At 48.0% G+C, this 14,795-nt stretch overlaps 2 protein-coding genes across 5 annotated transcripts in view; one reads left to right on the top strand and one right to left on the bottom strand.

Moving 5' to 3' along the window:
- LOC135552587 (striatin-4-like) overlaps window positions 1-10,313 on the bottom strand; it is a 25,765-nt gene extending 15,452 nt beyond the window's left edge. Inside the window, 3 exon segments of the mRNA XM_064984294.1 lie at window positions 84-154; window positions 242-345; window positions 10,023-10,313. Coding sequence (XP_064840366.1) covers window positions 84-154; window positions 242-345; window positions 10,023-10,313 — 466 coding nt within the window.
- LOC135552590 (ribitol 5-phosphate transferase FKRP-like) lies at window positions 10,279-14,795 on the top strand. 4 transcript variants are annotated; one of them, XM_064984302.1, is made up of 2 exons: window positions 10,279-10,362; window positions 11,473-14,795. In XM_064984302.1, the coding sequence occupies exon 2, from the start codon at window positions 11,621-11,623 to the stop codon at window positions 13,226-13,228; it is 1,608 nt and encodes a 535-aa protein (XP_064840374.1). In that variant the 5' UTR covers window positions 10,279-10,362; window positions 11,473-11,620; the 3' UTR covers window positions 13,229-14,795. The 4 variants fall into 4 exon arrangements, with proteins under 4 accessions (XP_064840374.1, XP_064840371.1, XP_064840373.1 ...); XM_064984299.1 differs by lacking the exon at window positions 10,279-10,362 and adding an exon at window positions 10,626-10,794; XM_064984301.1 differs by lacking the exon at window positions 10,279-10,362 and adding an exon at window positions 10,626-10,798.

Below are 14,795 nucleotides of genomic sequence, written 5' to 3'. Positions count from 1 at the left end.
CCCCCCGGGCGAAATGAGTTTGACCCCCCCTGGCCTTAGAGCATACATAGAGTCGACATAAGGTCTACATAGAGCCTGCATACCTTGTTCTGCCTCTGGTTTCTTCTCCCCTGGGCTCTGGTCACTGCCTGTCTTCAACTTCTGGTGTTTGGACCTGCAGAGAGAGGAAGAACCACAAGATGGCCGTGTTACCCAGGCCCTACACTCTGCGTGTGTGCGTGCGCGTGTGTGTGTGTCTGACCTCTCTTGTTTAAGGGCGTACTCCAGCATCTTTATCCTCCTGACCAGGTCCTGCTTCATGTTCTCCTGCCCCTTCCTCTCACCCTGGAGGAACGTCACCTGAGCCTGAGCGCACGCACACACACACACACACACACACACACACACACACACACACACACACACACACGTCAAGGACACGCACACACACAACACACATAACATTGTCTATTACCAATCAACACAACTGAATTTGAGTATACCATTTCCCAGTTATTTTGAGTGAAGTCTGTTTGGGACCCACTAAACAAATGCCATGTACAGTGCAGAAATGCTCGCTGTTTGGTTTGGCAAACCGACGTTCCTTACAAGTCCCAGGCTAAGTGGTGGGTTGTGGAGGGAGCTGCATTCTGGATTTAGAACTTCCCCTGACCAGCAAACCCAGACATCTGGAGGGGAAAACAATCGTGAGGAGAGGAGTGCGTGCGCGTGTGTGTGTGTGTGTTGCGTGCGTGCGTGCGTGTGTGGTCCCATTGCTCTTCTGAGACCGCAAAACACACACACGCTCGCTAACACACAGAGCCCCAGAAAAGTAGAACAGCCTAAAAAGAAAACGCAGTCTCATCAGGTCCGCGCGACGCCGGCAAGATCATACAGCCGGGACACACAAACCGCACCCGTGAAAACAAAATAATGACACGGTGCTGCTGCAAAAACTACCTCTGCTGATGGCGCATCACTTTGGGACACGCTACTGGGACACGCTACTGGGACACGCTACTGGGACACGCTATATCTGTTACAACTGGCTATTATTCTGAGAACACAGCATCTCATGTGTGTTTCAGCGAGAAGTGTCTATCTGGTTCTAGCTGCAGCTCCAGCCATACCTACAGACTCCAGGTACTAAAATACACCTGCAGGGCACCATGCTCAGGGCTGTGTCTATCTGGTTCTAGCTGCAGCTCCAGCCATATCTACAGACTCCAGGTACTAAAATACACCTGCAGGACACCATGCTCAGGGCTGTGTCTATCTGGTTCTAGCTGCAGCTCCAGCCATATCTACAGACTCCAGGTACTAAAATACACCTGCAGGACACCATGCTCAGGGCTGTGTCTATCTGGTTCTAGCTGCAGCTCCAGCCATATCTACAGACTCCAGGTACTAAAATACACCTGCAGGACACCATGCTCAGGGCTGTGTCTATCTGGTTCTAGCTGCAGCTCCAGCCATATCTACAGACTCCAGGTACTAAAATACACCTGCAGGACACCATGCTCAGGGCTGTGTCTATCTGGTTCTAGCTGCAGCTCCAGCCATATCTACAGACTCCAGGTACTAAAATACACCTGCAGGACACCATGCTCAGGGCTGTGTCTATCTGGTTCTAGCTGCAGCTCCAGCCATATCTACAGACTCCAGGTACTAAAATACACCTGCAGGACACCATGCTCAGGGCTGTGTCTATCTGGTTCTAGCTGCAGCTCCAGCCATATCTACAGACTCCAGGTACTAAAATACACCTGCAGGACACCATGCTCAGGGCTGTGTCTATCTGGTTCTAGCTGCAGCTCCAGCCATATCTACAGACTCCAGGTACTAAAATACACCTGCAGGACACCATGCTCAGGGCTGTGTCTATCTGGTTCTAGCTGCAGCTCCAGCCATATCTACAGACTCCAGGTACTAAAATACACCTGCAGGACACCATGCTCAGGGCTGTGTCTGTCTGGTTCTAGCTGCAGCTCCAGCCATACCTACAGACTCCAGGTACTAAAATACACCTGCAGGACACCATGCTCAGGGCTGTGTCTGTCTGGGGGAGCAGGGTAGCAGCCAAGCCAGGTAGTGAAGGAAGCTACTGGGTAGATGCACTGAGGTTGGGTGTTGCCAGGAGAGCAGAGCACTGGGACACAGAGAGTGGGCGTTGTGGACGTCGTCATTAAGTGGGTGGGGTTCTCACATGGTTCTGTTCCTTCCCTGACAGGGGCGAGCTGCGACCTGTCATTCTAACGCATTGTTCTTTACACACACACACACACTTACTTCTTTGGAATGTCCCTCCCATCTCAGATAAGCATCAGTGATCTCTCCCAACACTATTCCTTGCATTCCTGGCTTCTGTCTCCACTGGCCCACTGCAATCTGACATGGCTTTATTTGCCGTGTGTGTGTGTGTGTGTGTGTGTGTGTGTGTGTGTGTGTGTGTGTGTGTGTGTGTGTGTGTGTGTGTGTGTGTGTGTGTGTGTGGTGTTACAGTGTACACACAGGAGCATGTCATCAGGATCCATGAACATCACATCCACTCCCTGTCTTAACAGCAGGACTTTCCGTCCGTCCGTCCGTCCGTGATGTGTGGTTGATTACAGATCACTGATCTGTAGGGACGGACGGAAATGGTTTGTTGAGATCGGTGTGGACGAACTTGACCGGCCTGCACAGAGCCCTGACCTCAACCCCATCGAACACCTTTGGAGATGAACTGGAAAGCCAGGACTGCGAGCCAGGACTAACCATCGCCCAGCATCAGTGCCCGACCTCACAAATACTTGTGGCTGAATGGAAGTCCCCGCAGCAATCTAGTGGAAAACCCTAGTGGAAAACCTCCCCAGAAGAGTGGATGGAGGCTGTTATAGCAGCAAAGGGGAGGAGACAAACTCCATATTAATGCCCATGATTTTGGAATGAGATGTTCGACGAGCAGGTGTCCACATACACTACACGACCAAAAGTATCTCACAGGGCCTATGAACAAACTCACTAATCAATTTTGGTGTAGACTCGAATATAATGGGCCGGATCCTTGATTTTCTTACAAACAGAACCCAGAGGGTGAGGGTGAACGGGTGCCTGGCAGGGAAGACCCCATCCTCAATAGCCTCACCCAAGGGGGTTGTGTCCTCTCCCTTCCTCTGTATCCTGTACACTGACGTCGTAGCCAGTGCGAGAACCAACACATCCTGAAGTGTGCGGGTGACTCAGTAATGGTCAGTCTGCTTCACGCCGATGAAAGTAACCACGGTCCTGGTTGTTAAGGATTTTGTACATGGTTGCCACGGTGCTTTCTTTACAACTCGAATGTGACACACAAAAAAACAAAGATATGTGTATGGACCCCTACCCCTCATAACGCCATCCTTCAGGGCCAGGTGGTAGAAACTGTAGCCAATTCTAAGTATCTTGGGACCGTGATTGATGATGAATTGAGCTTCGAGTGGAACACTGACAAGTTGTGGAAGAAGGATAAAGAAGGGCCAGCAACACCTTCCAAAGATTCAGGTCGACGGGGACCCTGAAGACTCATTCTCTTTGATCCGTTGGTATGGTAACCTTGGTATCGAAAGCATAAAATGCACGAGCTGTAGAAGAGTGAAAGTGGGCAGTGAGATCAAGGAAGTCTAGCGGAGTTGTCTGTCTGACCTGTACAACAGACGACGTGGTGCGAAAGGCAGAATCCACCCTGTCTGACAGTGCCCACCCGCTACAACAGGAGCTCCATGGCCTACCCTCTGACCCCTGGTGTAGATTCCCCAACTGTTAAGACTAAAACAAGTACGAGCACTCCGTTACCCTTTACCCCTACGGCCACTGGCCTTTTGAATACAGGGAATACTCTATTTTGATGATGTCGACGTGATGTTTCAGAGAATGTGCACAGCGCACTTCACTTACCTTCGGTGTGGGCCTTACTTTATACTATTGCCGCTGATAATGTTGATCATGAGCAATGTTATATTTATATCGATGGCTGCCAATCCATGGCTAATTCTGTAGCATCGTATGTATGCTTGACGTTATTCTTTGCTGCGAAACCAATTGCCCTCTGGGACAAATTAAGTTGAAACTTCAGCCAAAAGAAACAGCTGTGAACTGAAATTAAAAGGGCATCAACTATGTTATAAACATGCCTGTTGAAAACTGGCACATAAACCAACAGCAGTCTGAGCACAAAGACAGGCTAAAGAACTACCTTTCTCAGTAAAAGCACTACCGCGCTTCCTGTATGGCCATCTCTGTGTGGCCTGCTGAGGAGCTCAGTCAGTCCCTCCCTCCCTGCCTCTGGACAGGGTCAAGGGCAGCTCTCCCTCTCCTATACCCTCTCTGCCATCCTCCATCCTTCGGAGAAGCATCAGCCGATAAGTAGAGCAGAGGACTTTACTGGGACAGGGAGCTGGAGTGTGTGTGTACCGTGCGTGCGTGTGTGTTTGTGTGTGTGTGCGAGCGAGCTTAAGTTCTGCAAAAATGTCAGCTTGTGTGCATGGGTGTGTGTGTGTCTTTATGTGCGTATGAGTGTGAGAGAAAGAGACAGAGAGAGTCAGTGGGGGGGACGTACAGTAAGGGCCCAGAAGTGCGTGGGGGCGAGTGAAGCACACCACTGTACATACAGTGGGGCAAAAAAGTATTTAGTCAGCCACCAAATGTGCAAGTTCTTCCACTTAAAAAGATGAGAGAGGCCTGCAATTTTCATCATAGGTACACTTCAACTATGACAGACAAAATTAGAAGAAAAAAAACTGACAATCACATTGTAGGATTTTTAATGAATTTATTTGCAAATTATGGTGGAAAATAAGTATTTGGTCAATAACAAAAGTTTATCTCAATACTTTGTTATATACCCTTTGTTGGCAATGACAGAAGTCAAATGTTTTCTGTAAGTCTTCACAAGGTTTTCACACACTGTTGCTGGTATTTTGGCCCATTCCTCCATGCAGATCTCCTCTAGAGCAGTGATGTTTTGGGACTGTTGCTATGCAACATGGACTTTCAACTCCCTCCAAAGATTTTCTATGGGGTTGAGATCTGGAGACTGGCTAGGCCACTCCAGGACCTTGAAATGCTTCTTACGAAGCCACTCCTTCGTTGCCCGGGCGGTGTGTTTGGGATACTGTCATGCTGAAAGACCCAGCCACGTTTCATCTTCAATGCCCTTGCTGATGGAAGGAGGTTTTCACTCAAAATCTCACGATACATGGCCCCATTCATTCTTTCCTTTACACGGATCAGTCGTCCTGGTCCCTTTGCAGAAAAACAGCCCCAAAGCATGATGTTTCCACCCCCATGCTTCACAGTAGGTATGGTGTTCTTTGGATGTAACTCAGCATTCTTTGTCCTCCAAACACGACGAGTTGAGTTTTTAACAAAAAGTTATATTTTGGTTTCATCTGACCATATGACATTCTCCCAATCTTCTTCTGGATCATCCAAATGCTCTCTAGCAAACTTCAGACGGGCCTGGACATGTACTGGCTCAAGCAGGGGGACACGTCTGGCACTGCAGGATTTGAGTCACTGGCGGCGTAGTGTGTTACTAATGGTAGGCTTTGTTACTTTGGTCCCAGCTCTCTGCAGGTCATTCACTAGGTCCCCCGTGTGGTTCTGTGATTTTTGCTCACCGTTCTTGTGATCATTTTGACCCCACGGGGTGAGATCTTGCGTGGAGCCCCAGATCGAGGGAGATTATCAGTGGTCTTGTATGTCTTCCATTTCCTAATAATTGCTCCCACAGTTGATTTCTTCAAACCAAGCTGCTTACCTATTGCAGATTCAGTCTTCCCAGCCTGGTGCAGGTCTACAATTTTGTTTCTGGTGTCCTTTGACAGCTCTTTGGTCTTGGCCATAGTGGAGTTTGGAGTGTGACTGTTGTGGACAGGTTTCTTTTATACTGATTACAAGTTCAAACAGGTGCCATTAATACAGGTAACGAGTGGAGGACAGAGGAGCCTCTTAAAGAAGAAGTTACAGGTCTGTGAGAGCAAGAAATCTTGCTTGTTTGTAGGTGACCAAATACTTATTTTCCACCATAATTTGCAAATAAATTCATTAAAAATCCCACAATGTGATTTTCTGGAGAAAACAAATCTTGTTTTGTCTGTCATAGTTGAAGTGTACCTATGATGAAAATTACAGGCCTCTCTCATCTTTTTAAGTGGGAGAACTTGCACAATTGGTGGCTGACTAAATACTTTTTTGCCCCACTGCACGTGTGCCACGCATCAGAGCACTGGGCTTTTCATTAGAGCTGAGAGAAGGGCATTACGGCCCCCCACTTAACATGCCCCAGCAGGAAGTGATGTCATCTTGGTCACCACTAGTCGGGAGTGCCACTGATCTTGAGTAGCAATGGCTACAAAGTGCTCTGTCCTTCTATTTATGGCAAGGAGTAACTGTGCCACAATTTTGATCGCAACGTTTAAATCTACAGTAATCTGACGTTTATTATCCAACTAGGAGTGCTGTAGGTCCTTGATCAGCACCAACTGTATTACCATAATGAAGTAGGACAAGAGCAGAAACACTCTTCTCTTTTCTCTACAGACTCAGCAGGAGTATATTCAGATATTCAGTAGAGAAATGACTGCTTGATTTGGAACCCTTCTACAGTTCTAAGAGACAGATATAGCCTGACAGAGGTTGAGAGGCTTACGGGTTTTATAGCAGTATCCCTCATCCTCTCTTTCTTGAAGGAATCGCTGATCTTACCTGACCGGACAGGATTAAGCCAGGGCTGCCACCACACAGCTTAGTCCTATCCCCTGTCATGTGAGATCAGTGATGACTAACAGGGCCCAGAGCGGTGCCCTCTGCAGTACCACCTGTCTGTCCCTTGGCCTGGCCTGCTGGCTGTAGTCACGTGGCCCTGTGGCTCTGCTCTGGGGACGTCACACCTGGTCCACCCTACGCTGGGTGCGTATATAAACGGATGCATCCGGTTTCCAGGGGAAATGGAGAGAAAAGAAATAGCCTGTGAAGCGACTTCCGCTTTTGGACGTCAACAAGGCGACACTCCGCTTGATTGGTTGAACAGTGCAGAAGAGAACTTCCCCCTAAAAAAAAATATGTTTTATCTCTCGTCAGGACCAGAAAGAAACGCCTGCAACGTTAGGTTACACCTGCCCCAGCCAACTGCTCGGCCTGGCCCCTCCACAGTCTGCCTGGCTGGCTGTCACAGGAGACAGAGTGCCACAAGTGTTCCCGTTTAACGACCTGATTCAACCCTAAAAAAAAACATACCACTGGCACACCATACACACACTGTCAATGTCACATACACACACACACTCACACAGTCACGTGGGAGGGAAGGCCAAAAGTGTTTTCCACACACCGGGCAGTCATCAATCGGCAACTTTTGGGTCGAGACAGAGCAGCAGCCTAGAGCAAACTGTAGGCTATATTCTGTATATTGTTGTGTGTTCTGTGTGTATGGAGACAATTCAGGCCTACATACATACAGTTGAAGTCGGAAGTTTACATACACTTAGGTTGGAGTAATTAAAACTTGTTTTTCAACCACTCCACAAATGTCTTTTCAACAAACTATAGTTTTGGCAAGTCGGTTAGGACTTCTACTTTGTTCATGACACTAGTCGTTTTTCCAACAATTGTTTACAGACCGATTATTTCACTTATAATTCACTGTATCACAATTCCAGTGGGTCAGAAGTTTACATACCCTAAGTTGACTGTAACTTTAAACAGCTTAGAAAATTCTAGAAAATTATGTCATGGCTTTAGAAGCTTCTGATAGGCTAATTGACATCATTTGAGTCAATTGGAGGTGTACCTGATGGCATCACGAGGCAGGAAAATGATGTGGATATATTGGAGCAACATCTCAAGACATCATTCAGGAAGTTAAAGCTTGGTCGCAAATGGGTCTTCCAAATGGACAGTGAGCCCAAGCAAAGTCAAGGCATTTGAGTAGCCATCACAAAGCCCTGACCTCAATCCTATAGAAAATTTGTGGGCAGATCTGAAAAGGTGTGTGCGAGCAAGGAGGCCTACAAACCTGACTCAGTTATACCAGCTCTGTCAGGAGGAATGGGCCTAAATTCACCCAAATTATTGTGGGATGCTTGTGGAAGAAGAATACCCGAGATGTTTGACCCAAGTTAAACAATTTAAAGGCAATGTTATCAAATACCTATTGAGTGTATATAAACTTCTGACCCACTGGGAATGTGATGAAATAAATAAATGCTGAAATAGATCATTCTCTCTACTATTATTCTGACATTTCACATTCTTAAAATAAAATGGTGATCCTAACTGACCTAAGACAGGGATTTTGTACTTATCAGGAATTGTGAAAAACTGAGTTTAAATGTATTTGGCTAAGGTGTATGTAAACTTCTGACTTCAACTGTACATACATGTATTTGTGGGAGATGAGAGAGCACATGTGAGTTATAATGGACAAGTGTGTGTCCTGCACACATGGTCTCAGAGCATGCCTACCCCTGGCACATCCTCGGCTCAAGAGGGTTGGCAGAGAAAACACACCAGGCATTGCCTTGCTTGTGTTTGTGCCACTGGGCTTTCCCTAGTTTAGCAGCCACTGGGGTCCTCTTATGTAAACTGCTGGGCTACTGTTTGAACAGGGCCCTCAACCGCTCCTCTCACGCTCTCCTGTCCCATGTTCTCCCCGCTAATTTGGCCTGAGAAAACCAGACCACACACACACACACACACACACACACACGCATGCACACACACATACTCAAGTTCATGCATGCACACACAAACATTCACGCCTTCACACACAAACATTCACGCCTTCACACACATGTTCACACGTAGACATTCTTCCCAGTAAGAGACTAGTGGTGTTGGTGACATACTTCCGACATCCATCCGCACGCTGCTATAAAATCCACACGGGCCTGTTTGTTATGGTTCATCCATAATATATAAAGCTCCTATTTATATCTAGGCTATAGCCTATGGGGTAGAGTGAGAAGGATAGTGAAATACACTGAGAGCAGTGGAATGGCATTGTTTTTCTACAAAAAGGCCTTTAGGCTACTGTAAATAATCAAGAAAACTCCTATTTCAGCAGCTCATGTTCATTCAGTTTACTTATAAGAAAACGTGTTGACAGAAGGCCACATATGGGGAAAGCAATGAAGAAGAAAAAACAGGCTTTGCACTCCCTAAGGGAGGCATGAGTGAAAATGTGCGTAAACGGAGGAAAAGGACCACATTACGTCACCTGTCTTTTTTTGTGCGTGGCTCCGGGATTTACAAACTCAATTGGAATTACTGAACCGCTGTTGTAATTGACAGTGAGTCACGTGGCCCACCGTAATCTCGCACAGAGAAAAATAGAAACCATCAAAGGGGTTCAGAAACAGCGGAGGCCAACCGCCTGGCGTTAATTCTAACCGCGTTAATTACATTTACATTTAAGTCATTTAGCAGACGCTCTTATCCAGAGCGACTTACAAATTACCGTTGGAGCAGCTCGACATAGTCGATTGACACCTCCACCTGTGTGATCCGCTATATATAGACAATGTCGATTATATGTCTGGCTGCGTTGGGATCAGGGGGTGAACGACATTGACTGCGCCTCAATGTAACACCGCAATTAACACACACGGACAATTTAAAGTCCTGTGAGTGATGCAAGACGTTAAGTAAATTCACAATCCAGTGTTTTGGATTAGTCAAGAAAGGTGACATCATTTTCTGGAATCCCCAAATAATGGGTTTGCTTTGATCCCAGAATAACGCGTGCGTCTTAAACCACATCAACGCTTTTGAACTGACGCAAACATAGCAACATTGTTTGAAGTTACTCCAGCTAACATCCTGGAACACAGGATAGAAACATTTGTGATTATGTGGACAGTATCCCGTCCGATTAGCGAAACTATTGACGAGCGGTCGTGATTTCTGTGGGGTCTGAATAATGGCAATGCTAGGCTAGCTTTTTTTTCCTCCAAAATCGTAGCAAGCTACTATAGTTATAAATAGTCTACATAGCTATAGCTAAATAATTACATTGTAATTACCCTGAGTTCGTCTCTCTCGGCCTCCCAGCGATATTTCTCGGCCTGGAAGCGTCCCCATTCGAACTGGATAAAGTGCAAGATCCCAGGAAGCGATAGGCCTGCGTCGCCGTCTTGCGTTTCCCGAGGCTGCGACGATCCAGCCATCGCCCCGGCCGCTGATGCCGCCGCGGCCGCTTCTGTCGTCGCCTGCCCGAGTACCGATTTCGGCCCGTTCGGATTGCGCCCCACGCCGCTGCCTCCAGAGTTCTGGTTCGTTCCCCCTGCTACTCCGCCGGATCTTTCCGCCTCCATTTTAGCGCTCTCGCTTTCGCCAGGACAAGGAGGTGGAAAACAAGCAGCGGTAATAATAACAACCCAACCCTCACAGACCCAACACAAGCACTCTAGCCTTCTTTCTTCCTCTCTCACGTAGTAAAGAGCAACTGCAATAACTCATGGAGAAAGGGTGCCAAAAAATGAGCTAAGAGCAAATCCACTACTGCTTCGACGGGAATCGTTTTTTCCATGAGTGGTAACCAGGGACGTCGTTCCTGCCATATTGTGATCTCACGCAAGCTTCCTGTGATTATTTCCCGAAACGGCAAAGCAAGGGTACAATGTTACAGACCGCGGCATTGAAATGAAACTAAACGTCTCAGTATATCACCACTATTTGAGTTAATTTGTCAGTATAATATCAGTATGTTACACTGTAAGTAAGAGCTATTGAACTGGCGGTGTCTCCATGTTGTGCTTAGCTCAGCCACCTTTGCACACAGAGAGCGAATTCGATGTACGTGCGTTGTGGGTTTGTATGCTCTGTCTTATTCTTAACGATTTGGGGAATGTTAGGCTATATAACGGGGAGAACATGAATCACATTTGAAGACCGATGAGTTCTGCATATGAAGCTTTTAGAGGGGTCATGACGTGGCCTTTATGAAATGATGTGAATTAAATTATTCTGTGGTTATTTATCATGATAAAAATAATTTATTGAGTATGGTCGTGGTTGCATTGGTTCCATGATTGCATATAAACCATGCAGCATTGGTGTAGTCTACTGACAGCGTTAAATGACGGAATAAAAAGTATTTTGCCTTATGCAGACAATTCTAGGCACTATTATTGCTGTAGCAATACTTGATAGCCTATGTTACCTATTCTAGAAGGGAGCATAGGCCTATAGTTAAATGGAGCATCAATTTGAAGCATCTCTGTAGCTCATTTGGCTGTAATTGATAGTCAAGAATACAATCTAGGTCAAAGTATTGGCTGAAGAGAACTAGGGCAATCCAGTCCATGTATGGGAGACACACTGCACCCAGTCCCTTGACGTTTGAATATAATGTAATAAACTAGACTACAGCCTCTAAAGCCTGTCACAGCCATCTGAAGTGAAGTGCTTTTTTTTTAGGACTCGTTTTAAAATCACGTTTTAATTTTCTGTGGTGTTTTCTGTGTATTTCAGCTATTCCAGCAGCTGGCAATTATTATTCCGGCGCACGTAGGCTGTAGCTCTTTACTGATGGGGTCCTGATGTTTATGGACAGGCTTTCTGAATAGAGAGCTCCATCCTATACCTTTCCCTGAGCCAGACGAGTGCAGCAAGAGGTGCCATGCGGGTGAGTTTCTGCCAGGGCCTTCTGACTGGAGCCATTGTTCTGAACCTGCTCATCCTCTACTATGTGTCCCGAGCCCAGCAGCAGATGATGGAGAAACGCCGGGACCCAGGAAGGGGCTCCAGGAAGGCTGCTTTACCTGCGTCCGGGCTGGGGGGCGGCATGGGTGGCCTGGTGGGGGTTGGCGGGGGGATGGTTGGCCCTGGAGGTGTCGGGGGAGAAGGGAACAGCCACGGCCCCCGTGTGACTGTCCTCCTACGGGAGTTTGAGGACTTTGAGAACTACGTCGGTGATGTGGCACGCTCCTTCCTGCACCAGAGACCTGAGCTGCCCTTCTTGGCTGTGTCTGACACCCCGCCCTATCCCCCTCTGTCTCTCCCCGATGGGGCCCGTCTCCTGGTGCTCTCCCCCAGCCCCGAGCAGCCTCCACAGGCCCACCGGCCAGAGTTCCACGTCCAGACAGAGTTTGTGCTGCTGGTGCCTGACGGGGTGGAGCTGGAGCAGGGCCGGGCTGTGGAGAGGCTGATCCGGGAGCTGGAGGGGGAAGGTGGGGGGCCCGTGAGGCTGGTGGCGGCCCCCGTGTTGGCACGCTCGGCCGTCCAGTGCCTGCACCTGCGGGTCAGTCTGAGAGAGTGGACGGCCACCTACACCCCAGCGGCGTCTGGGAGCAGTGGTAGCGTGTGTACAGCCCTTCAGGGGGACGCAGTGGTCCTCATCCGCTCAGAGGACCTCTTCAACCTGTCTGTCCCACTGGGGAGGCCCCTGCTGCCCTCGCTCTTCATCCAGACCTCCCTGCACGGCTGGAAGGTCAAGCTCCTGGAGAGCCCCTGCTTCTCCGCCAGCCACCGGCCTCTCTTCAGCTCAGCCCACAACCAGTGGAAGGCAGACAGCCATCTGAAGGAGGCCACTAGCCGGCTGATGAGGAACTTTGGGCTGAAGCGTCTCCTACTGGCTGATGGGAAGGAGCAGTGGCACGGCTGTGGGAAGGAGACGGCGCGTTGCTTCGGTACGGTCCGGGACGACACCCCTGAGTACCTGTACCTGGATCGCTGGACCCCTCCATGCTGCCTGCGCGCCCTACGTGAGACCACTAAGTATGTGATCAACATCCTGGAGAGCTCCGGCGTGCGCTACTGGCTGGAAGGAGGCTCCCTGCTGGGGGCGGCCCGCCACCAGGACATCATCCCCTGGGACTATGATGTGGACCTGGGCATCTACCTGGAGGACGTGCCCAACTGTGACTACCTGAAGAACCTGGACTCTGGTTCTCTGGTGGATGCTAACGGCTATGTGTGGGAGCGGGCAGTGGAGGGGGACTTCTACAGGGTGCAATATAGCGAGGCTAACCACCTCCACGTGGACCTGTGGCCCTTCTACCCGCGGAACGGCGTCATGACCAAAGACACGTGGATGGAGCACAAGCAGGATGTGGAGTTCCCCGAGCACTTCCTGCAGCCGCTGGTGCCGATGCCTTTCGCCGGCGTCACCGCCTACGGCCCGAACAACCACCGTGCCTTCCTGGAGCTCAAGTTTGGGGAGGGGGTCATCGAGAACCCCCAGTACCCCAATCCTGCCAAGAAGAGGCTGGACAGGAGCCGGCTGTGAGGGAAGGGTGTGGCTGGGACCTTTGGGGTTTTCATGTGGCCCCACCAAAAGGACAAAACGATTCTAGCCACAACCCAAACCATATTGGTAGCAATCCGTGATTGGGTCACAAGTGGGTATCCTTTGGGAACAACTGTCCTTAAGGTTGCCAAAATGCACGGATCAATTAAAAGTCCCTGGAGGGAAGTGGTTAAGAGAGAACAGACACTGCTGCCCTAACCCGGGCCAGCCACACTGAGGCAACGGACACGTGTGTTTGTTTGATTTACTGCCTGCCTTTGTCATCTGTCTCTTTAACACAATATCCTCACCATGGGTGAAGCAACGGGCTGCACGTTACGTCAGGAGGCGTGACTGACTGACCTCTGTCAGAACCGTGTCCGTCACTGAGACTGTGGAACAGGGCCTGCATTCATAAAGCGTCTCGTCGAGTAGGAGTGCCGATCTAGGACCAGGTCCCAGTCGTCCCATGTCATCTTATTCTGTGTGAGCTAAAAGGCAAAACCGATCCTAGATCAGCACTTTATGGAACACAAGGGGACTGCTGCTGACCTACATGACAGATCGACTGAAGACTCCTTGCAGTGGTCCATTATTCTGTATAAGCTGTGAATTAAGTATAGAGACAGAGTATTTATACATTCAAAACGGGGTTCTGTTGAACATCATTTTCCGGTACATAAATGACCAGGTATTTAGTAAGAAATTCTATGGTAAAATGGTAATTACACAGTAATTCTATATTTATTTTTAATATTCTTTTGGGGGGGGGCGCACCATGGGGTACAAGGTGGTTATGAATTGTTTTGAAATCTTTAATGTAGTACCATAAAGTATTAGTTGTCATTACCACATAATTTTCTGGTAATTATCAGGTGATCATTAAAGTGCTACCAGCTATCCAACGGCATATACACCACAATATCAGCTGCTGTTAAGCAATATCTGACACAATCAGTGTTGATAGCTGTGTTATTATTGATATTAGGAATATACATGTTGGTCAATTCTGTCCTAAAGCTAAAGATGTACTCCATGAAATAGATGTGTGGATTGGTTGCGCTGATTCACTTTCTTATTTTCAATTTGTTTACTTCATGTTCAGGGTACGATATGTATGACTTTTGACCTTTTGAACTTTCAACTGATGCCACTGGGTAGGCTTTGGCATGTCCCATCAGCATGACAATTTTGGCTGTCCATTTCCCAGTGGTAAAATGAGGAGCTTTCTCTTAAACTCTGACTAGGTTATTCATGTCATGATTAAAGCTCCATCAGTCCATTCAGGTGCATTCAAATCCCAGGTATGAATGATAAAAAACTGAACTATCCAATATACTAAATTAAATGTGTGTGTCATCTGTTGAGTGTTGCTGTTTCATTTGTGTTCTGCCTTGACTGGAATGTATAAAGTAATCTGAATTGTGAGCGAAAGACTGATATCTGATAGGTGCCACTTGTTTGCGCTTGACCTATCGTTTTACAAGTGAGGAAAAATGCACAAAATAACTCTTGCTGTCAATGTGTGTCGCTCCATTTCATGTACTGAAGAAAAAATAAATAATTA

The sequence above is a fragment of the Oncorhynchus masou genome, chromosome 13, assembly GCF_036934945.1.
Source record: "Oncorhynchus masou masou isolate Uvic2021 chromosome 13, UVic_Omas_1.1, whole genome shotgun sequence".
In the NCBI taxonomy this organism is placed as follows: domain Eukaryota; kingdom Metazoa; phylum Chordata; class Actinopteri; order Salmoniformes; family Salmonidae; genus Oncorhynchus; species Oncorhynchus masou.
This window is presented reverse-complemented; position numbering and strand designations above follow the sequence as displayed.